Below are 24,278 nucleotides of genomic sequence, written 5' to 3'. Positions count from 1 at the left end.
AGTCTGAAAGTGTTACCCCTTCAGATAGCTTATTAGTAGCAGTAGAAAGAAAATTTCTCCACTTTACAGTGGAAAAATCAGACAACACCTCCAATGGACAATCAAAATTGTCACAAATGAGAGGCAGATGAACACTATCAAATTTGATACTCACAGGACACAAAATGACTCAGCATTCTAGATCACCTGAATCTAATCACAAAGACCTGGAATTTCAGAGTTAATATGTTTCTGACCATTCATCCCCTTTTAGTGTTTCTTTTTCTTTCTTTCTTTTTAAAAAAGATTTTATTAATTCATGAAAGAGAGAGAGATGCAGAGACACAGAGGGAGAAGCAGGCTCCTCACAGGAAGCCCAATGTGGGACTCAGTTCCCCAACTGGGATCACACCCTGAGCCGAAGGCAGAGGCTCAACTGCTGAGCTACCCAGGTGTCCCATCAAATGAATAAAATCTTAAAAAAATACATACCAAGAAAGGAAAACTATGAACCAGTATCTCTCATAAAGAGAGGTACAAAAATCCTCAACAAGGTGTTAGCAAATCAAATCCAACAACGTATGAAAAGAATTATATACCATGAGCAGTGGGATTTATTCTACGTATGTAAGACTAGTTCAACATTTAAGTCAATTAAAGGGACACCTAGATGGCTCAGTCAGTTAAATGTGTCTGCCTTCAGCTCAGGTAGTGATCCCAGGGTTCTGGGAGCAAGCCCCATGTTGGGCTCCTTGTTCAGCAAGGAGCCTGCTTCTCCCTCTTCCCTCTGGTTGTGCTAAGAAACAAATAAAAATCTTTAAACAAAAAATAAAGTCAATTAAGGCAATTCATCACATCAACAAGCTGCAAAAAAAAAAAAATCATATGATCCTATCAATAGATGTAGATAAAGATTAAAATAAGAAAACAAATCAATTAAAATGTGAACAAAAGATAAAAGGACACCTTACCAAAGAAGATATACAGATGGTAAATAACCATATGAAAAGATGTTTCACATCATATGTCATTAGGAAATTGCAGATTAAAGTAACAATGAGACACCACCACACACCTATCAGAATGGCTAAAATCCAGAAAACTGACAATACCAAATGTTGAGAATGTGGAGCAACAGGAACGCTCATTCATTGCTATTAAGAATGCAGAGTGGCACAGCCACTTTGCAAGACAGTGTGGCAGTTTCTTACAAAGGTAAACAGTCTTACCATTCAATCCAGTAATTGTGCTCTTAGGTATTTACCCAAATGACTTGAAATCTTTTGTGTACAGAAAAACCTGTACATGAATGTTAATAGCAGCTTTTTCATAGTACCAAAACTAGGAAGCAACCAAGATGAATGGATAAACTGTAGTACATGTGTACAAGTGAGTATTATACAGGGATAAAAAAGAAACAAGGTATTAAAGCCACAAAAAGACATGGAGCAAGCTTAAATGCATATGGTTTAGTGCAAGAATCCAGTCTGAAAAGACTACATATTACAAAATTCCAACCAAATGACATTCTGGAAAAGGCAAAATTACACAGACAATAAAAAGATCGGTGGTGGGATCCCTGGGTGGCGCAGCGGTTTGGCGCCTGCCTTTGGCCCAGGGCGCGATCCTGGAGACCCGGGATCGAATCCCACGTCGGGCTCCCGGTGCATGGAGCCTGCTTCTCCCTCTGCCTGTGTCTCTGCCTCTCTCTCTCGCTCTCTGTGACTATCATAAATAAATAAAAATTAAAAAAAAAAAAAAAAAAGATCGGTGGTTGCCAAGGAGGGTGGGGGGTGGATACTCTAACGGTAGACACATGTCATTAAACATTTGTCAAAACTCATGTTAACACAAAGAGTGGAAAAAAAACAAAAAACAAAAAACAAACAAACAAACAAAAAACACAAAGAGTGAACCTTAATGTAAGCTATGGACTTTACAATACAATGTATTGATACTGGTTCATCACTGAGTAGGGGAGAGAGGAGTATGTGGGAACTCTGGGTAAGAGTTGCTCAGTTTTCTTTAAATCGAAACTGTTCTAAAAAAGATAAATTTATTAAAAACAAAATAACACAAGAGAGCCATCTGCAACTAGCAGTAATTAGAAACTAGTGCCCTGTTTGGAGGAAAACACATGCACTGTCTGAATCTTTTACTTGTGGACAAGAACTCAGTCACCTGTGTGATGCCAGTGCCTGTCTGGCACCTAATAGTCCTTAAAAGTCTGATCAATAAATAAGTTTATTGAACAAATGAATGAAAGTGAAAAAAAATATAAAGAAGTACAGTGAGGTCGGGGAAAGAAAACTCTGGCAAAAGTTTGATCCATCATAAGGTGGTATCTGTAGTATTTGATTTTATTACTATACAAATGGGTATTACAGAAATTCCTACAGGAAAAATGATTTCTGTTGAACTTGAATGCCTGATCCCCGATTTGCCCTCTCCGACCCCCCAAGCTCAACAAGCAGTTTTAGAAGGAGAGGCTTCTGTTGTGGCAGTACAGACACTGGCTGCATCTGGAGTCTGAGCAGCTGGCATTCACCCGCAGGGCCCTGAGCCCTGGAAGAACAAGCTCTCTCAGGCAGGGCTGGACCCACGCAGACACATTTCCATCCTCAGAGCCTCCAGGAGCAAATTCCTGGCAGCTTTTGTTTCCTATCACCAAAGTTTAGTAACACCAACGACATCTGGTCTCAGAGAATCCTGAGCCATAAACAATGTATCAAAGAAGCCCCCAAAATAAGGGACATTTTTGCTTACAAAATTTTCATTCTGCAAAAGAAACTACAATACCAGACTACGTGGTGGGTTCAGTGATGGACACTTGGCAACCCAGGTTGTGAGGATTAAGTGTCCTAATAAAGGAAAGGTGCCAAGAGCAAGACGCACACTAAATACTCAGTGTTAGCTTCCTTCCAGCATCCTGATTTCTGGCAAAAAGTGAGAAAGGAAGAGAAAGATAATATAGAAAAGGAGGAAGTTGGTATAAACTACTTACTTTAGAAGTTTGGCATAAGAGAAAAGTCAAGTATGAAGGTAGTTAGAAATAACCACATTAAACAATTTTTTTTCAAGAAAGGGGATAACTTACAAGATTTGAAGGAAGAATAAATGGAAACCAATAAACCCCATATGACATATGAATTCTTAATTTATATATAAAAATGCCATAAAAAGAAAATATTACTGTTATCCTTGCACAAGGACTTAAAATCTCAATGGAAATTATTAGAAAATATTCTAGATATTTTAAACTTAAGTCTTTTCAGTGAGGCAGAGAACAAATTCACATCTAACATCAGAAATCTAGTCTGTCAACCCCTAAGGTAAAACCTAACAGACACGTCCTCAATGAAAATTATAACTAAGTATTATTATGTAAAGGTAGGGGAAGATTCAGGGCTTAGGTGATAATTCTGTCATCAGTATTGATAAACTGATTCAGGAAACAAATTAACTGTTTATTACCCACTTCATTTTTGATTAGCAATTAAACTAATTTAGCTCATCTGCTGTACACAAGCACTGTCAAGATAAAGCACAGGATTTGCAATGAAGGAAAAATATTTCCCAAGGTGGGTTTTAATGTACCACTCTTATTTTGGCTAAAAGGATGACATTAATTTATTCAAGCTTATCAATTATATATCACACAGAAATAATTTATCAATTTTGCATCCATATACAGATTACTAGCAATTGTTTTCTTTACATGTGAATGTAAAAAAACAGCATCAAAAGATTAAGTTTTCTACAAGCTATTATATTGAAGTAGGATAATATTAATTATTCATCTTTTTATTGATTAGATTAAGACTAAAATACAACCATTTTGATACTAGCAAAAATGAAAGCAGGTGTATTATTAATAATGAGTGAAGCTGTTAAGTAGTTATTCAGTATGGTATCATTAACTAATTATAGGCAATTTCATGCACGCCCCAAAAAAATGCTACATCTGAAATTTTTTGAAGTCCTTTGAAAATATTGAAACAGGGGCACCTGAAGCATCCAACTTGATTTCAGCTCAGGTCATGATCTCAGGGTTTTGAGATCGAGCCCCTGCTTAAGATTCTCTTTCTTCCCCAACCCTCTGCCCCCCTTGAAGAAAATAAAATGTGGAAACAGGTCCCCAAAATACAAAGAGAGGACAATACATATAAGAAGGTGCAAAGACAAAAAAAAAAAAAAAAAAAAAAAAGAAGGTGCAAAGACTATTTCGGTTCAGAATTACTGAGTAAAACCATCCCAAAAATTCAAAGTGAAGGGGCATCTAGGTGGCTCAGTCAGTTACGTGTCTGACTCTTGATTTTGGCTCAGGTCTCAAGCTCAGGGTCGTGAGTTCAGGCCTTGCATTGGGGCCTACTTTAAAAAAAAATTAAGTGAAGAATTTCTTTCAAAAGTACTAAGGGTTTCGGTTATTTTGTTTTAGGCAACCAATTCTATCTAATTAAACAAATTTAAAAACAATAAAATGGGCTACTGCTCCCATCTTTCAGATGGGAAGCCATTTATTCCTTGGATCAAAAATCACACACCTCATGTAGATGTTGGGTGGTTTTATTATGATGTGAATCTAAGGTAGATTCCACAAAACATAGAATTACTTTATTATATCTCTTATTCCACAAGGATAAGTGAAACACAGAAAAGAGAATAACTCTGTGTTTTTGCAGTTCAAATGAAGTCCTAACCCTCTACCTTAGAGGGGAAGATGACAAACACCAGCACACAACTATAAGATCCCCAAAGGGAGCAGTAGCTTGCAGGTACTGATTGAGTCCTTTCGTTGTGCCAAGTGTTGTGCTAACTGCCCTAAAGAGATGGCCTGATTTAGTCCTCACACCCCAAAAGGGAGTACTGCTGTTACCTGCACTATAGAGGAGGAAACTGAGACATTAAGAAGTTAGATGATTTTCCCAAGTTTACACAAGAACTAAAAGGTGGTAGAGCTGGAATTTGAACTCATGCCTGATCCCAAGTCTGTGCTTGTAACTACTCTGCATCCTCATTCAAATATGCAACAAGAAACCATGTAGAAGAGGAATTACATTTTCTTTACTAGGTACCCAAGGATGGAATGATGCCCAGTGTATGTGAATTACAGGGAAAGGGATGTCTACTCAGCTTTAGCTGGGACACTTTAATTACTAGTGTTGCCTGAAAATGGAACAGGCTACCTCTGGGGGGCTGGGCAGTATCAGTGGGTGAGGGCGGCCTGCTCGCTTGAAGCCATTTCAGCTCAGTGTTTAGGTCATGCAGGAAGTAAAACCAAAGTGGTGGGACTGACTCCTTAGTGCACTCCATGAAAATGAGCCCTGCCCCCAACACCAAACAAGGTGTACACACACACAGGATCTCACTCCCAATGGCTACCTGCTCCATGCAATGAACTTTGGAACAAACTAAACACGATTTAGGAAAGGAACTTAGGAGGCATAGAAAGGATTATCCATTACAATTATCATCTGTAAGATGGACATGTCAATAAACAGCCCCTCGGAGAACCTGGTTAGACTCAAACAAGATGAAAGAAGTGAAGCATCTGACATGCTGTGATCCTCAGTAATTGTTGGTTTCCACTGAGGGAAGCCAGGGGGCATGTAGTGTTAAGTGTCAATGTTGCTGGGCAAGCAAAACAGGGCCCAACTTGTTCGCAGGGATATAGAGCTACACATTCACACAATGAACTCCAGATTCACATTTCCAGTGGCCGCGTCAACATTTCCATTTGGTCTAATAGGCATCAAATCTCACATATTTAAAAGCAAACCCGGACACCCCCCAACTCACCACACCCACTTCTGCACACTTGACATCCAGTGTACAGCAAACCCCATTGTCTGTACCGTCAATCCCAGTCCAAGCTACCCGTCTTTCTCACCTGGACTGGTACAACAGCCTCCCAACTGGTCTCCCTGTTTCCACCCTCCTACACTGTTCTTTGCACAGAAGCTAGTAGAAGCTTTTAAAATCTAAGTTGAACCAAGTCACACCTGAGTTCAAAACATTCAGAGGCTCTCCACCCCCACCTCAGATTAAAAGGCAACATTCTTACAAGATCCATGAGGCCCTACTTGACCTGGCCCCGCCCTCACACCTGCTATACCTCTGGACTCATCGCTTCCCACTCTCCTATCTTTAACTGCATCTCAACCAGACTGGCTCTCAAACTGTGACCCAAGTTCACAAGGCCTCAGGAACTTTGCCCTTGCTGGACTCAAGCTAGAATGATCTCCCCAGACATGTGTCTGTGAAGCTCCCTCCCTACTGTATACCCCTGACCACGCTCCCTAGACTCACCCCTTTCCTCCCTCATTCAGCACGTCACCTTGTTACTATCTGGGATATCAGACATGTTCATTTACCACCCACTAGAATATAAATTTCCAGACAGCAGGAACTTCTACATATTCTTAGTGTCCACAACAATGCCTGCTAGATAGTAGATGCTCAATTATATCGTGATTTAAATGGGGAAAAAACTATTATAATCCCTTAATAACTGAATATTTGATTTTATGTGCTTGTCAGAATACCATGGAATGACCTTTTTTTCCCTTCCCAGTTAAGGGACCATTTTTCACAAGAGCAAAGCAGAAACAAACCTTGATACCACAATGCTCACCCTCCAAGTCCCAGCACAGGGCCTCCAGTTTGGTCATGTAAAGAAGTGAAATGTAGGCAGTCATCACCAAAAACAGTGAGTAAACCAATTAGTTGTTAATTCAAAAAAATAGTGGAATGCTAAATTTAAAAGAGCAGTGCACAAAAACAGACATTTGAAAATAATAAAGTTGATTCTTCAGTAAAAATATTAATTTTTTAAAAACTTGAAGTATATTTTAATACTCACTGTAAAATGAAAGTACAGTTATAAACTTCTTGGAGGATCCATAAGTTATTTAAAATATTAACATGAAATGGGAAGTTGGGCAGGATTGAGTAGAAAATAAAAATGAGAGATTAAAATACTTAATCACACACATGTCCACAGATGCAGGAGAGAGACCTTAGTTATTGTCACAAATTTCTATTGTTACACAAATGGGAGCTGCTGACCATCCGGCATGGCTGAGTCATAAAAGCCTGATTCATACAGGTGTCAGCGACACTGCACTCAAGAGTCACAGGAATAGACTTATTCTGGACTCTTACAGGTCCAGTTCTTATTTGTGAAGGGCTTGCCATTCAATTTACTCTGTAATTGCCTTGTAATTTTATCTTTGAACCCACGCTCCTAAAATATTAGTCAGCTTTTAACAAGTCAAAATCTTTTAGTCTTAATACTAATTCTTATTTCAATATGAAATGAGACATAACAAACACAATCTGTAGCCTACCCTCCAAATAACAAGGTCTCCGGGATCCCTGGGTGGCGCAGCGGTTTGGCGCCTGCCTTTGGCCCAGGGCGCGATCCTGGAGACCCGGGATCGAATCCCACGTCGGGCTCCCGGTGCATGGAGCCTGCTTCTCCCTCTGCCTGTCTCTGCCTCTCTCTCTCTCTGTGTTTGACTATCATAAATAAATAAAAATTAAAAAAAAAACAAATAACAAGGTCTCCATTTAATTTGTACCCATTATATCCATGATCATCTCCATTAATCCTAAATTCTTGGCAAATTAAAATACACTTCCCTTGCTCTGGTTTCCTCCAGAAACCACCACCCTTTCTAATTCCAGTGCTGACTCATCAGGATGCTACAGCATCTCTGACACCTGGTTTCCCTCCACCTCCTCCACTCTACCTCATCCTGTGAAATCCCATAGCTTGTGTATCTTTTACCCTTGCACTCAGTCCTGGATTACAGGTATGCATGTATATATTTGGATAATGTCCTTATTATGTTGTAGATACTTGAATGCGGGACCAAGTTTAAGGATGCTGTAAATGATAGCCATGCTTTCAAAAGAGCCTATAAAAAACTGGTTTATAGAGTTAGAATGGAATAAGCCCAAAACCCTTATCTGAACACTCATTTGGTCCATCAAAAAACCTTTCTAAGCTCATCCTAGAGTATACCCACTTCTATACCCTTGACTCACCAGCCTCCCTGCTCCAGCAGATACAGCTAAATGGTGGTCAGGACACCTCCTCCAGGCTCAGAATCCTTATGGAGACACTGTTCCAAGCACGATGGTCAGAGTTCTTCTGCAAGTATTATAGAAGGACTGACTTGTCCCAAGGCCATTTTCTATACTGAATCAAATTCTGGCTTCTGGTTTCTTTTTTCCACTGGATTTAATGAATAACCCACAAGGGATCGAAATCCTTTTGTCATGTGCCCAGTCTTCCAGATTTCAAAGACTACTTTCATAATTTGTTCCCTACATAGAAATCTAACTTCTTTGGGGTCCTCTTTACGGACTACAAAATAAAAAATTCAGACTTAAGCACAGGGTTTGAAAAGCCGTATTGTACCTGACTGAGCTCCCTCAGTCTAGGGAAGGCCTCCACTCTCCATGGACTCAACAGACGCCCCCCCCCCCCCACCTTCACCCTAGTTGAGTGAAGTCTGACAAGTTACTTAAGCTTCTGTTTTCTTGTCCATAAAGTGGAAATAACCCCACCTCAGAGGACTGTTGTGAGAATTAAACGAGATGCTGAATTCTGAACTTCCGTTACTGCCAAGAAAATTCATTTATTGTCCTGTTCACACTGGGTCAGGGCCAACTAAAACTCTCCATAGGTTATGGTGAGGTTAGGAGCTAACACATGTGAGACGTGCTGTACAGCACAGAGCAGACTGTCTCAAAAATTTCTGACTGGGGTCCTAATTCAGGTCTGCAGATTTCTGTTGAAAAGTTGAGGAGAATAAAGTCATACATAACTTGATGTTCATGCTGCTGCTGCTGGGCTACCTGCATTTTTAAGGGGACTGGGAAACATACACAACTGGCCTCTTGAATTAATATGTCTAGTATACTGTTTCTAGTATGAATTAATTAGGATATCCTGTACTGGGAACTTCTCAGAAAGAACACACTTACTTTGGGGTTTTTAAGATATTATTTGAGAGAAAGAGAGAGTACACGTGAGTGCACTTGAGTGGGGGGGGGGATGGGCAGAAGGAGAGGAAGAGAGAAAGCTTCAAGCAGACTCCCTGCTGAGCACAGAGCCCAACATGGGGCTCAATCTCAGGACCCTGAGCCAAAATCAAGAGTTGGATGCTCAACCAACTGAGCCACTTAGGTGCCCCACCTTTTTTGTTATGTATGGTAGAACACACATAACATAGTTTATCAGTGGCAACATTTAGTACATTCACAATGTTGTACTACTGTTACCACTAGCCAGTTCAAAGGCATTTCATTCCTGAAAAGGAGATGCTGTACCCAATAGCAGTCATCCAACCCTCTCTCAGCCTCCAGCAACCACCAATCCACTTTCTGTCTCTCATGGATTTGCTGACCCTGGAAATTTCATATAAATGAAACCTTCTAATATACATGGCCTTATCTGGCTTTTCTCACTTAGCATGTTTTCAGGGTTCACCCACATTGTAGCATGTGTCAGCACTTCATTCTCTTTAATGACTAGATAATATTCCATTATAAGGATATCCTAACATTTTGTTTATCCATTCATCAGCTGCTCAACAACATTTGGGTTGTTTCCACCTTTGGGCTATTGTGAATAGTGCTGCTAAGATTCTGTGCAGGCATGTTTCATTTTTTAGATACCTAAGGAATGGAATTACTGGCTCACACAGTAACTCTGTGTTAAATTTTTGAGGAACTGACAGGACCTCTTCCACCACAGGTTCTTCATTTTACATTCCCACCAGAAATGTACAAGGGTTCCAATTCCTCTACATCTTTGTCAACACTTGTTATTGTCTGTCTTTTAAATTATACCCAGTCTATTGGGTATGAGGTGGTAGGTCACTGAGGTTATGACTTGCATTTCCCTAATAGCTAATAATGCTGAATATCTTTTCATGTGCTTGATGGCATTTTTACTTTTTTTTTTTTTTTTAAGATTTTATTTATTTATTCATGAGAGAGAGAGGCAGAGACACAGGCAGAGGGAGAAGCAGGCTCCATGCAGTAAGCCCGACATGGGATTCGATCCTGGGTCTCTAGGATCACGCCCTGGGCTGAAGGCAGGCACTCAACCACTGAGCCACCCAGGAATCCCGGCATTTTTACTTTTCATCATTTTGTCAAGTTATATGGAACAGGAAAAAGTACCTAAGGAAGTACATCTATTCCCAAATGGCTGATGATCAAAAACGGTCAGAACTCCACTTGTACAAACAAAGAACCTACTCAAAACCCCACATCATGGCTGTCACTTTCCACCCTGGCATCCGAGTCTGCTTTGGCATATGTGTCTAGCACAATCAAGCCAAGCCCCTCCCACATCATGATTCTAACTACACCTATCTTTGGCATATCCGTCTCCCTTTTATTTACTTATCCTCCCCCCTTCCTCAACCTCTTCCAAGGGCCACACCCTTTCTGCTATTTCCTATGCATCTGACCAGAGATACTTTTTTCTTCCTTCCCTTCCTCTATTTGTGTATTAGACCTTAGTTTGTTTCTGACACATAAATTCAGGTCTAGCACAGTGCCTGAACATGTGAACAAAGTAAGACATCTTCCAGCATTTGTGAGAGAATATGAATAGCTCCCATCAAAGATGGTGGTGGTGGTGGTGAAGCAGAGCCCCATGGGTCTCCTGAGCCACTGCCCCTTACTTTACCTGTGCAGATGCTGTGGCCCCCTGACCAGCTGTTCTTTGGCTATGGCTGAGAGCATGAGAATAAGGACTCCTATATTCTCTCCAAAGTGATTGATAGTACACATGATATCCTTTAAGACGACAACCAATTTGAATCAATTGTGAAAATTGGGTTTAAACAAAATAATTTTCACATACTTCAAAATTCAAAAATTTAAGAGAATAGATAAGCATAATAAAGTTATGAAAAACAGACAATGATGTTTCAGATTTACATTCAGGATGTGCCCACTATGCAATCAGGAAGTATTAAATGTTAAACTAATTTTGACAACTTAGCTTTTACATCTCTAGTTTTTACTAATTATAGTACTTCATTTGCACATATAGTTACTTCAAAGCTAAGAAAAAGAATGCTTTTCTTGTAATAATTTCTTTAAAGTACAATTTATAGAACCTCCTCTTGGATGTTTTAGGAATTTATACAGAAATCAATATTTTAATGATATGGGGACTTAAACGGTAGGTGTGTATGTAGATATTTTATACATTACTTATAAATTATAAGATGATCTTTCTTTATAATTACTATAGCTAAGATCTTTCTTGTTCCCAAAGGGACAAAGACGTGTTGAGTATCTGTCACTTCAAAATCCAAATGACAAAAGTCACTTGCAAAGTCCAAAGGCATCTGTCACGTGTACAATTCCAGGACAAAAAATCTTTTTTCCAAACCCAAACTGAAATTAAACAATAAAAACAATAAATGGTCATGTTATAAGTGCTCTGAAGTACAAAATAGAAAATCCTGATAATATCCAATGAAAACACAAAATGCATACTCATACATATTGGTTTCAGACTACATGATGGTTCACTATTTAACACAGTCTTTTAGAACTGTAACAAGCAGGATAGGATAATCTTCACTGCCATAAAATACAGCAAGTCAGAAAAAGTACACCTTTCTGATATATATAGAAAATTAAATCACATAGCTGTCAGACTGCTGGGGATCAAATTAACTACCCATTAGCCAACTGGGTGACCTTGGCAAGTTACTCATTCTCTTCGAACCCCAGTGTCCCCATCGATAAAATGGAAATAATTATAATAATACATACTTCAGAGGGCTATCATGAGTATGGAAGTATTTGTAAGGTGCTTAGAACAGCACCTGGGATACAGCAGGTACAAGGTTAAGCAAATAAAATAAATTCTCTATTGTTTCCTATTTTTGTGGTAAGGATTTTAATCTCTTTAAAGTGAGCCTAACCTGCAACTAAAAGATGAGGGATTTTAGTCACTAACAACTGCTTTTTGGAGGCGCCTGGGTGTCTTAGTTGGTCAAGCATCTGACCCTTGGTTTCCGCTCAGGTCATGGTCTCATGGTTGTAGAATCAAGGCCCACATAGGATCCCCCACTCAATGGGGAGTCTGCTTCCCCTGTCCCTCTCCCTCTGCCCCTCCCCCTGCTCACTCTCTCTCAAAAAATTAAATAAAAATCTTAAAAGAAAAATAACTGCTTTGGCTCAACTTAGTGCTCTCATCAATTCTTTGTATATTCATAACATTTCTTTGAAGAAATTTCAGATACTTTTTTCTGCTCTTATTTTTAAGACCAAAGACTGATTTTGAGTATCAGGACAAAACTATAACAAATGTATTTCTTAAAGATGCATAACCTAAGAAAATAAAAATATAGATTGCATAACCTATAAACATTCTATCAGTAACAAAAGAAAATCTATGATTTTGTAGGTTTTCTGGTGATAAGGAGATAAAATCTTCTGTTTTGTGCACAATTTAAGAAACTGGGGCAAACAAATTAATAAATGATTCAAAATAATAGCTAACTAAACAGGAACAAAAGTCTAAATTTATGTAACGTTGAGCTGTAAGATCCTCAAAGCAAATCTGTAAACTCCCCAAAGAAAGTCTCCCGTTATTTGAGAAATAAATGAGAATGAGCTTTATTTTTCTAAGCTTTAAAAATGAAAAAGCTGGGGATCCCTGGGCGGCTCAGCGGTTTGGTGCCTGCCTTTGGCCCAGGGTGTGATCCTGGAGTCCTGGGATCGAGTCCCACGTCGGGCTCCCGGCATGGAGCCTGCTTCTCCCTCCTCCTGTGTCTCTGCCTCTCTCTATGTCTATCATAAGATAAATAAATAAATCTTAAAAAAAAAAAAGAAAAAGCTATTTCATATTTTTAATATTTTGCCAAAATTTTTTCCTCTGACCATTTTTTTCCCTTTCTACTTTTTTCAATATTTTCTAAGTTTTCAAAAACAAACATTGTTTGATTTAGAGACAAAACTGAAAGTTTTATACATATTTCAGTTTCTTCTCTTATTTTTATTTTTATTTTTTTAGGTTTTTTTTTTTAGTTTCTTTTTTAGTTTTTTTAGTTTCTTCTCTTAAACAAGTACTGTTCCTGAGGTGAACTGTGTACACATGATAAAGATTTGTGCATGCACTGCAACCACATATTCTGTCAATGAATTCTTTATGGGACTTATTATTTAACAATTAACATAGATTAAAATATTTCACCTACCAATCCTGACTACAGAGCTCCGGTTTCTGGCTTTGTTAGTTCCTCCCAATAAGGCAAAGTGGTTGCGCTCTTGCACATGTACTGCTGTGGTTGTTAATGTCTGTTAAACCTACACATTTAGCAGGTGATAAGGAATCACTTTTTCTTTGGAAAAAAGATATCAAATCCCTCACACAATCATTCAGTCTTCACATGTAATCAACTGTATGGTATTAAAAGTCTTCCATCTATCTTCAGGGTAAGGTCTTGTAAAGGGACAGGTTGTAAATAGTTTAGGCCCTTGTGGGAAACTTCTCTGTTGTAACCACTCAACTCTGCCACAGAAGCCTGAAAGCAGCCACAGAGGATACGTGAGAAAGCAGGTGTGGCCAGGTTCCAGTAAAATAATATTTACGATTAGGTGCTGGCCAGCCCTCTGGCTCCAGTTTGCTCACCTCTGCAGTTAAGGTACAACTAAGACAAGGTGATACTTGAGCAAAATGAACTTGAAAGAGACTTCAAAATATATACTAATTCTTATTATAATCTTCAAATGATTTAGAGTATTTAGCATAAAAATGACTAAAATTTGGTAGTTCTCTTAAATTAATATTTTATCTTAAATTACAGTTGAAAAAAAGCAATGACACATCTTCTAAGTATTCTCTACAATAGGAGAACAGAGTCTATTAATACAGAGTCTTTCAATCTCCATAGAAAATGACCAGGATACGACTTTTTTGGGGGAAGGATATATATCTGGCAGATTTACAGAAAATTAAAAATTTGAAGACAGGGATGCCTGGGTGGCTCAGCAGTTGAGCAGCTGCCTTTGGCTAAGGGCGTGATCCTGTAGTCCCAGGATCGAGTCCCACATCGGGCTCCCTGCATGGAGCCTGCTTCTCCCTCTGCCTCTGTCTCTCTCCGTGTGTCTCTCATGAATAAAATCTTTTAAAAAAATGTCTTCTATGTATAAAAAAATTTTGAAGACAAATGATGAGAGATTCCTAACTCTGGGAAACAAAGGGTTGCAGAAGGGAGGAGTGTGGAGGGATGGGGTGACTGGGTGACAGGCACTAAGGAGGGCACTTGATGGGATGAGGACTGGGTGTTATATACTATGTTGGCAAATTGAATTTAAATTTTAAAAAAAGGAAAAAAGAAAATAAAAAACTGGTATTATTTGTCAAGTATCAGAGAGTTAGAATAACTTAAATTTTGGATATTTACATTAAAATATTTTCCATGAAGTGTGAGTCATCTCACCCTGCAAAACATGCACAAATACCTCTGTTCATATAGATAAAACAGAAAATCAGCATTTCTGCTGCTTTGTAAATTCTAAATATTTTACAAGAATTTTATCAAATGGTAAGTCATATTACATCAGCTATTCCTATTTTCTAAGAAGTAAACTATATTATTTAAATACATTTAAATGACAGAAGTCCCATCATTGCTTGGCATTTCTCCTGTTCACTTCTTGGTGACTTCCAGTGTCAACAAAACTTTTATACACTCCCCTTAGGTGTGTTACCCTAACATAAGGAGGGAACTATAAGATAATAAAGCTCTTATAGAGAGTATCCTCTATGAATGAGAATCAAGAGGCACAATAATAGCATCAGAATTTCAAACAATGGGGATCCCTGGGTGGCGCAGTGGTTTGGCGCCTGCCTTTGGCCCAGGGCGCGATCCTGGAGACCCGGGATCGAATCCCACATCGGGCTTCCGGTGCATGGAGCCTGCTTCTCCCTCTGCCTGTGTCTCTGCCTCTCTCTCTCTCCCTGTGTGACTATCATAAATAAATAAAAATTAAAAAAAAAAAAAAGAATTTCAAACAATGGAACTACTGCATAGATAATAAAAGGAATCAAAATGTAAAAACAAAACCCAAATTAGAAGTTAATTTGCAAAATCAACAAAAAGACAACTCAATTAAAAATGGGCAAAGGATCTGAATAGACATTTCTCCAAAGAAGACACTCCAAAGAATGTGAGAAGATGCTTAGCATCCTTAGTCACTAGGGAAATGTCAATCAAAACCCAAATGAGATAGTACTCCATACTCCCTAGGATGGCTATTATCAAAAAGACAGCAGATGTTAACAAGGATGTAGAGAAATTGGACCCTCACACACTGCTTGTGGGAATGTAAAACAGTGCATTCATTTTGAAAAACAGATTGGTGTCTCCTCCAAAGGTTAAATGTAGACTTACTGTAAGAGCCAGGCATTGCACTCCTAAGTGTACACCTAAGAAAAACATGTACACTTAAAACTTGTACATCAATGTTCATAGCAGCATTATTTATAATAGTTAAAAGATAGAAACAACCCAGGTATCTATCAACTGATAAATGGATAAATAAAATGTGGTACACCTATACAATATTATCCATCCATAAAAAGAAAGTACTCATACATGCTACAGTGTGAATGAATCCTGAAATCATTACACTAAGTGAAAGAAACTAGTCACAAGGGATGCCTGCCTGGGTGGCTCAGACCTTGGGTGTCTGCCTTCAGCTCAGGGTGTGATGCCGGAGTTCCGGGATCAGGCCCCACATCGCTCTCTGCAGGGAGTCTGCTTCTCCCTCTGCCTAGGTCTCTGCCTCTCTCTGTGTGTCTCTCATGAATAAAATCTTAAAAACTGTGTATACCTTAAATGTGTGAATTGTACTATATGTAGTTATATCTCAAAGCTGCTATGACAAAAATTAATCTGCAGATTTCAAAAGAGCTAAATACAATTTAATAGTGATGGAAAATAGTCACTGAAATTGAAAACAATGGAATCAATTAGAAAATAAAAATTTTAAAATACCATTTACAACAGAGGACAAAAACCACCACAAATAAGAATGCATATATAAAAATGTGCAAGATTTCTACAATTAAAAACACAAAATAGTGCTGAGAGAAATAAAGGAAGTCCTAAATAAATTTTTTAAAAGTGCATCTTCAGGGTGCCTGGGTGGCTCAGCAGTTGAGCGTCTGCCTTTGACTTGGCATGATCCCAGAGTCCTGGGATCAAGTTCCCCATTCAGCTTCCTGTATGGACTCCGCCTGTATCTCTGCCTCTCTCTCTCTCTGTCTCTGTCTCTCATGAATGAAAAAATGAAATCTTAAAAAAAAAAAAAAGTGCCATCTTCATGAATTAGAAGACACGGTATTGTTAAGATGTCAATTCTTCCTAAATCTACTTACAGAGTCAATCTGTAGTCCAAATCCTAGGAGATTTTTTAGTGGAAACTGACAAGCTGATTCTAAAACATACATAAACACAAAAGTCCCATGATAGCCAAGGCAATCTTGAGTAAAAGGGTCTACTTGTTCTACTTGACGTCTACTACTAGGTATCAGGGTACATTAGGAAGTCACAGTGATTAAGACAGTGTGGCACACAGACAGCAAAGTGCAGTAGTTGTGTTGCTTCCTTGTTTTCCAGTGATAAACCCATGTGACATGTTACAAAAATGGATAATTAAAAGAGAAAGTGCAGCAAAGAAATGAATAGTAACAAGAGTAAACAGAGTTGAAGTAGCAGCTGCCTATGAAAATGTTGACACTGTGGCCAGTTCGGGAGACTGGAAGTGCAGCCACAAGAACTTAGTGAAGCCCAAACTTATCAACACAATGAGCAAAATGGTTATGACAAAAAGAATGGAGATATTTTAGAAAAAGTCAAATCAAAGAAAACATTAAAAGAACTATTGGGAATACCTCGTCCCACTGAAATCACAAAAGATAAAATGCTAGAAGCTGATGCAAGCTTAGGAAAGAGCATGACAATCTGCAAAAGCATACAGAAGAGGCCAATTCTGTATTCTGAGTTACAGGAGGAGACAAATGCCACTGAACTAAGTTTCTTACAAATAAAAAAAAATGCTTATAAATCAGTGCTTCTAATGCTTTAAGTTACTATGTACTAAACAGTTTTACTATTTTTTTCATTTCCCTATACATTTATAACTGAGAATAAGAGAATTTTTAGTGTTTTTTGACAAACATTTTCAAAGGTCATGGGGCAATCCTAATTTTCCCCATTGATTATTAAGATGGCTTTCAATAGTTTTAACTTTCAATAGTTTTAACTCATTTTTATGGTCCTGTAACGCCACCTAAAATGAGGTCTGGGGATGCCTAGGTTGCTCAGTGGTTGAGCGTCTGCCTTTGGCTCAGGGTGTGATCCCAGATTCCTGGGATTGAGTTCCACATTGGGCTCCTTGCATACAGCCTGTTTCTCCTCCCTCTGCCTCTCTTTCTGTGTCTCTCATGAATGAATAAAATATTTTAAAAAATAAAATAAAATGAGGCCTGTATGTAAAATTAATGAATTAAATGTATTATTTTAGAAATTAGAAAAAGAGTAATTCTAAAGTAATGGAAAGAAGAAAGTAGAGGTAAGAGTAGAGATTCATGAAATAGAAAACAAAATACAATGGAAAGAACTGAAAAACTGGTTCATGAATAATCAGGAATAATCAAGTAAAATGTATAGCCTTACAAACTTACATCACCTACTCTACAGAAGAGAATAATGTCAATAAAAAAAAAAAACAAAACTGTACTCTGGGCGTGACCGAGTGGCTCAGTGGTTGAGAGTCTGCCTTCGGCTCAGGTAGTGGTCCTGAGCTCCTGGGATCAAGTCCCTCATTGGGCTCCCTGCATGGAGCCTGCTTCTCCCTCTGCCTGTGTCTCTGCCTCTCTCTGTGTGTCTCTCAAGAATAAATGAATAAAAAAAAATCTTTAAAAAGAAAAAAAAACCTGTACTGTATTTGTGTTCTGAAATATTTGTGCATATGAAGTAGCAACAGAGAGGCATCTTTCTGGTCTTTGAAACTTTTTTTTTCTTAAAGATTTTATTTATTCATTCATGAAAGACATACATAGAGAGAGAGGCAGAGACATTGGCAGAGGGAGAAGCAGGCTCCATGCAGGAAGCCTGATGTGGGACTCAATCCTGGGACTCCAGGATCATGCCCTGAGCCAAAGGCAGACACTCAACCGCTGAGCCACCCAGGTGTCCCTAGTCTTTGAAACTTTAAAATCCACAAGGCACATTATCTCATTTCATCTTCAAACAACCCAGAAGGTATTGCCGAGATCCCCTTTAGGCACGCCAACCTACTCACAGACACTAAATGTTGCCCAAAGTCACACAAGTTGATAAGAGGAAAATAACAACATAAACTTTACTGAGCATCTCTTAGGTGGTGGGCAGCATGCTACCTGCCAGGGTCTCAAGGGAAAATAAAATTTAGCCTGGCGTCCTTGTCCTATGTCACAGGATATTACCTGACCCTCAGTTGGGGTTGGGGGGAAGCTCTATGACCCATGTAGCACCCAACACCACCTACCATACTCTCTAAGGGTCACCAACTCTTATCACCCTTGTTCTGTCTTGCTTGGCTGCAGAGTACATAGCCAAGGACACAGGACTCAATGTGGTTGCTCATGGAGGTTCTCTTTTCCCTCCATGCAGGAAGTGACCACCAAGTTTACCCTCAGAGCCTATTAGCCACATCAAGGAAACAGTGGGTTACTGCCCACACTGCAGATAATGCAGGGAAAATTTATCTATGAAAATCTTGAGGATGAGACAAGACACAGAGGAGGCACTTAATGAGATTTGAGTTTTTGTATGAAGCATAGCAGTACAAGTGCAAAAGTCAAGCAATACTTGTAAGAGCCATATACACTATCCATATAATATATATATATGTTAACTTCTCTGTAATTTCCATCCTTCCTAACCCCAATATAAAACCTGGCATATATGGTCAGCACTCTAGTGAAACCACTATTTTCAAGGGGACCAGTGACCTCTAATCACCACAACTGCCGGCCTCTCCACAGTCTTTGGCCACTGACACTCTGCATCCTGCTCATCTCCCTCTTGGAAAGTTATCTCCCTGAGTCAATGAGATGAAATAACACCCATCAGGTGCTTCACCCTGTGCCTGGAAGAGCCAGGACTCATTGTTTGCTGTAAGGCATCCTGTATAGGAGCATCCTCATGCGAAGAAAAGACCAGAAAAGAATAGAGTGGTGACACAGTGGTTGTGTTACAGTGGTAAAATTATAGGGGATTTTCTCTAGTCCCCAGTTTTCAAATATGAGGCCATGAGGTCACACCAACACATGGGCAGAGAGGAAGAAGAGAAAAGGAAAGAAAAGAGAGAAGCAGAGACTGAGAAAATGCACCTCAGAGTTCAAGATTACAAGACACTCAAAAGCTGAAAAGGAAAACAAAAGGGCAATAAAACAGCAACTACCCCCAAATCCCTAACTCCTCCTCTGTGCTTGGAGTCCCTTCCCAAATAGGAATAGACCACAAAGGATAGGTATGGTTTTCAGGAGAAAAAGCAAGTGTCCAGAAGAAGCAATAATCATAACATCTGAAGTATACATGTTACTGAAACCACACACCCCAACGTGGGAGAAAAACATAATCCCACTCAGAGACACACACAGAATGCCAGAAGCACTATGCAGTCTGAGACACAGCAAAGTGAGGACATTTGTGTAAGTCCTTTCATTTCATTGAAAGTTGCTGAAACAAGACCTCTGGTACCAGAACTGCCTGATGTGGTAGCTTCATCAGGTGTCCCAACAGCTATGCCCTCTCCCTCTCAGATGTATTCCTTGGCTAACCATACTGGGGAAAGCTCTCTGGCTTCAGGGTCATGGGACATAAGAGGATGCATGCGCTAGGGTGGATGGGGAAAGGTTTCCTCCATTGTAAAGAGCACAACTGAGAAGAAATTCCCCTTCCTGCTTTTTTGGATACAAAGGGAGGAGAAAGGATATGATGCCTAAGACTAGCAATGGCAGGCGTCTTGGTACCATGAGGAGTAGGGCTTGAGGATGAGAAGAAAGAGAGGAGGAACCTGAGTTCTTACTAATGATTACCCAACCAGGAACCTGCTACTCCAGGCTTTCTTATGTGGGATAATGAGCATCTTTAATGCTTAAGGCACTAGTAATTGGGTATTTGTTACTTTTAGGCAAAAGCATCTTATTATTCATAGAGCATTTGGTGAGCTGATATGTTAAGAGGAATATATAAATGGAAACACCCATAGCCAGGAATCAGAAATGGCAGGGCTACAGCTCTGTCTTAATAGATGCCAATCCAAATGACAAAAAATAAAAGGCTAATCAATTTTCTCCTCTGGCTTTTAGCTCCTTCTCTCCCTCCCCCACCTCCAAAGTAAGAAGAGAGACTGAAATGCTCAGTTTTGCCACTCTAACACTGATAATGCATTTGGCCAGGTTTTCCAAGTAGAATCTTCTCAGCAGTTTCTACGAATAAGGTGGATATTTAACCTAGAAGACAGTTTCTTCATCCATTTCCCAAAATCCAAAAGTCTCAGAATAAGTATAACAGAAATTTCAGGTAAAAAAAGACTATATATAAAGTTCTCCTACAGCAACTTTAAAAAATAGGAGTTCGACATTAAAATGAAAACTACTCTTGTAATCTGTTTTAGAAATCATAAGAATTCTTCAACATCCCTTTCACTTCCTTCCTGAGGAAAATTTTTAAATTGAAACTTTTAGAACTATAGGATTTGTTGGAGGTAGTGGAGACACAAAGGTTTTTCAGAGATAATAATACTCTAAAGGAATGAAAACTTTAAATGATTCAAGATCTTTACATATGAAAGGACCCTTCAGTTTTATTAGATACTATCATAACAAAGTTATGAATACCAACACCCAAAGTCAGTAATTAGACAATAAAACCTTCTTGAAAAATGAAAAAAAAAATAGAACCTACCATAGGTCTCTTTTTTCTATGAATCATTCATTACTCTTTCATACAGGGAATTTAAACAAACAGGAGTATTTTAGCCTATACTTTAAACAAAAATTTAAAAAAAGCAGGCACATGAAAACAATTTAAACATTAAGGCTCTGAAAGCAACGCTTGCTAGGGTGGCACTTTGTTGTGAAATTGCTGCAAATGAGCAGAAAATTACTAACTATATGACATGGTGAATATAAGCAAAAAGACAACTTGAAACAAAAACAAAACACAGAAGTTATTTCCATTCCCTCTAAATAAAACGCATGTCCACATGAAAGAAATTTTGCCACTGCAACATATTTTCCTCATTGAAACTGAAGTTTTTGGCCTATGTTTGTAACAACACAGTTGCTGTGGAAATAGCTGATTCAATGTTATGAACTCACAGCTGCTTAAAGTAAGGTGTGGAACAGAAATCTTATTTAAATAGTGGCAAGAACGATAAAACATTAAAAAGGCAAACTGAATAATGGTGGATCAGAGCACTGTATGGTTTAATGCAAGGGTCATACATTTTCCCGTGGCGCCTGACACAAATAGAATGTTTCTTTTTAATTTAATCCTATTTTTGGCAACCTCTAATCATCTCCATCATCCTAGTAAGTTTTACTATCTCGTTCTGTCTACACAATACAGTGTGTATTTTTTTTTAAGCTGACTCTGCTGAGGACAGAGTTTCTAGAGTCCATACCTTGCCAGAACATACACAAGTGATGGCACCAACAGAACACAAGTCACAGCTTTGAAAAATTTCTGCATGTACCTCATTCTATTAAATAGAGCAGCAGACTTAGTCATCACACGACATCACTTCAGGCTTAGGTTTCAAGACTCTTTACAAACTCTTCAAGAACCAAAGTCGTCAGAAAATATTCCTGAGTGCACAGTTCCACTTCACATCCTGCAGCCCAGCCCCCAACCCCAGCACTGTTACCACACCTTGAATTTGTTTCTCCACTTTTAAGGGTCAGGTAAGAGTTCTCCAAGCAATCTTGAACACCCTTAAGACACTTTACAGAAATCATGCGAATTATTTGATTCCTAAATGTTTGTTTATACACACCTCTTCTCAGCTTCCCTTTTTGCTTTTGAATTGGAGACACACTTTTCTTTAAATACACCCACTTCACCAATATTTTCTTCTGCTATGCTGAACATTTCAAATTATGACAAATACTTTAAAGCCAGAAATCTTACCCTTTGTAAAAAGAAAAACATTTTAATTTAAAACAAAACATATTCATTCTTTATTCAAGATTTTAAAATGATGCTTATGTGTGGGGTTATTAGAAAAGGAAAAACAGTGACTTTTCCACCCATAGGAGAGGGCGCAGTGAATGGACTCTGTAAACAGAAACCCAGATTCCCTCTGCAACTGGTGCTGCTGAGGGCGTGGCTGCCCTCCGCATGTGCACAGGAGATCAATTCATACCAGCAAAACCGGAAAAATCACAACTGAGAGCAACTGTGGAAGCAGTGAGAGCCAAGAGCAGGACGTAAAGGAGTCTGACTTTCTGCTAGGTGAGTCACAGGAAACACTCCTGCCAGAGTCAGGAGGCCTGCCGTGCCCATCTCCTTCAGTTAAGAATGTAGGTCAAAGATCCTGGAGCTTTATGCTCTAGGGATCCAAGGGGAAGAGCTCGGGCCCAAGTTTAGAGCCAGAAGCTCAATTCCTAGGGAGCAAGGAGGCCAGTCATTGGGCTTGGCCTGCCCTCTAACTAAGCCTCCACTTTCAACAGACCACAGCAAACTCAATCATTCCAGAAGTGAACACACTGGAGTACTGGGCTAGCTCTTCCTACTACTCTGGATTTGGGCCACTTCATGTTTCTTTCAAGGGCTCACAAGAGGAAAGGCCCTGGAACCAGCTCAACTTGCGTTTGTATATAAAGGACAGTAAGCTCACCCAGTTCTGTTGACACGGGGGACCCGGTGGCAATCTCACCAATCTTGGCCACTCCATCGTAGTAGGCTTTTCCCGCAAGGATCATAGCTAGACAAGGAAGGTGACACACACAAGTCATCACTCAGACAAAGAAAAGAGGAAGTGCCATTGAGGTTTGCTTCCAAATATCCCTCAGTCCCTTCCAGGTGCAGGAAGATTTGGGCTGTGCCGATGGTGGCTCTCAGAAGGCAGGGCTTTTGCTTAATTGCTGTGCCAAGGGGCAGTGGTCCCTTCACTGCTCTTCCAGAGGCCCTCACCTGGTGGAAAACCATATAGGATCCTTACCTTAGACCAGACTTTAGGAACATTCAACAGCAGGTACTGGAATCTAGAAAAGGCCCTGCCTTCAACATGATACCAGTTCCAGGGTGGATGTTTTCAATATCAAATCAGGGCTGGAAACACAACCACTCCAGCAAGAAATCTTTCCTCAGCTGGTTATTCTACAGCCATACAGGTCTACAACATTATTAGTTAAAAAAAATTGTATAGGGTGGCCCAGGAACCTGGTCTTTCAATGGAGTTTTTATTTTTTTCTATTGAAAAAGGGTATTCTGAGCCTGCGGCTCAGAACAACAATAACCTTGCTGTTAGGGAAAAAAAAAATCTATGAAATTTGAAATACATTATCATTACAAAAACACAACAGAATTACTGAAAAATAACTGAAGTTTCTATCCTCCCTCTACTATACCCTTTTGGCAGAGACAAGGAAAACTTTTATTGCTATATAAACTGAATTCTAATCATCCTAAAAATACTACTTCTCCTTTCAAATTGATTCTGAAGACTAAATTATAAGGTACAGAAATCTGTTTTTGATTTTTCTTTGGGGAGGGAAATTGGGGGCAGGACAGACTTGGGTTTGAACCTTTACTTTTAATGTCATGACCTCCTTGGGCAATGTAGCTATCCTTTCTGAAGCAAAGGATGGTCATCTATAAAATATCCTAATACTGTGAGCACAAGACAAATAAATGGAAGCTATTAATATGGATTCCTTCCTTCACTTTACCACAAGCTAAGTTTGCGGAGATTGACAATGTACAACAAGCAAGCTTTTCAACAAGACCTAGCCTACTTCGGGTGATTTTGAAGAAAATTTATTTCACTTGAAGACCAACTTTGAAGATTATAGAATTTTGGAGCTAAAAGAGCCCTTAGGAATCTCTAAGATTCCTTTCCTTTTACTGCAAAGAAAACTAGAGGCCATACCAACTGCTTTGCCCCAATTTTATAATGGATATTGTTTTAAAATGGTGAATTAAAAAAGGCATTTCAAGTATAAAAAAGTGAGGGAGGGTGTCACA

At 39.1% G+C, this 24,278-nt stretch overlaps 1 protein-coding gene across 3 annotated transcripts in view; it reads right to left on the bottom strand.

Moving 5' to 3' along the window:
* BAIAP2L1 (BAR/IMD domain containing adaptor protein 2 like 1) overlaps nt 1-24,278 on the bottom strand; it is an 87,842-nt gene that overhangs the window by 35,426 nt on the left and 28,138 nt on the right. For all 3 annotated transcript variants that reach the window (XM_041747619.1, XM_041747617.1, XM_041747618.1), the window contains exon 3: nt 22,930-23,016. In XM_041747619.1, coding sequence (XP_041603553.1) covers nt 22,930-23,016 — 87 coding nt within the window. The remainder of the gene's footprint in view (nt 1-22,929; nt 23,017-24,278) is intronic.

Source organism: Vulpes lagopus, chromosome 3, assembly GCF_018345385.1.
Source record: "Vulpes lagopus strain Blue_001 chromosome 3, ASM1834538v1, whole genome shotgun sequence".
In the NCBI taxonomy this organism is placed as follows: domain Eukaryota; kingdom Metazoa; phylum Chordata; class Mammalia; order Carnivora; family Canidae; genus Vulpes; species Vulpes lagopus.
Note: the sequence above shows the minus strand (reverse complement) of the source record. Positions and strands in the feature narration are given on the sequence as shown.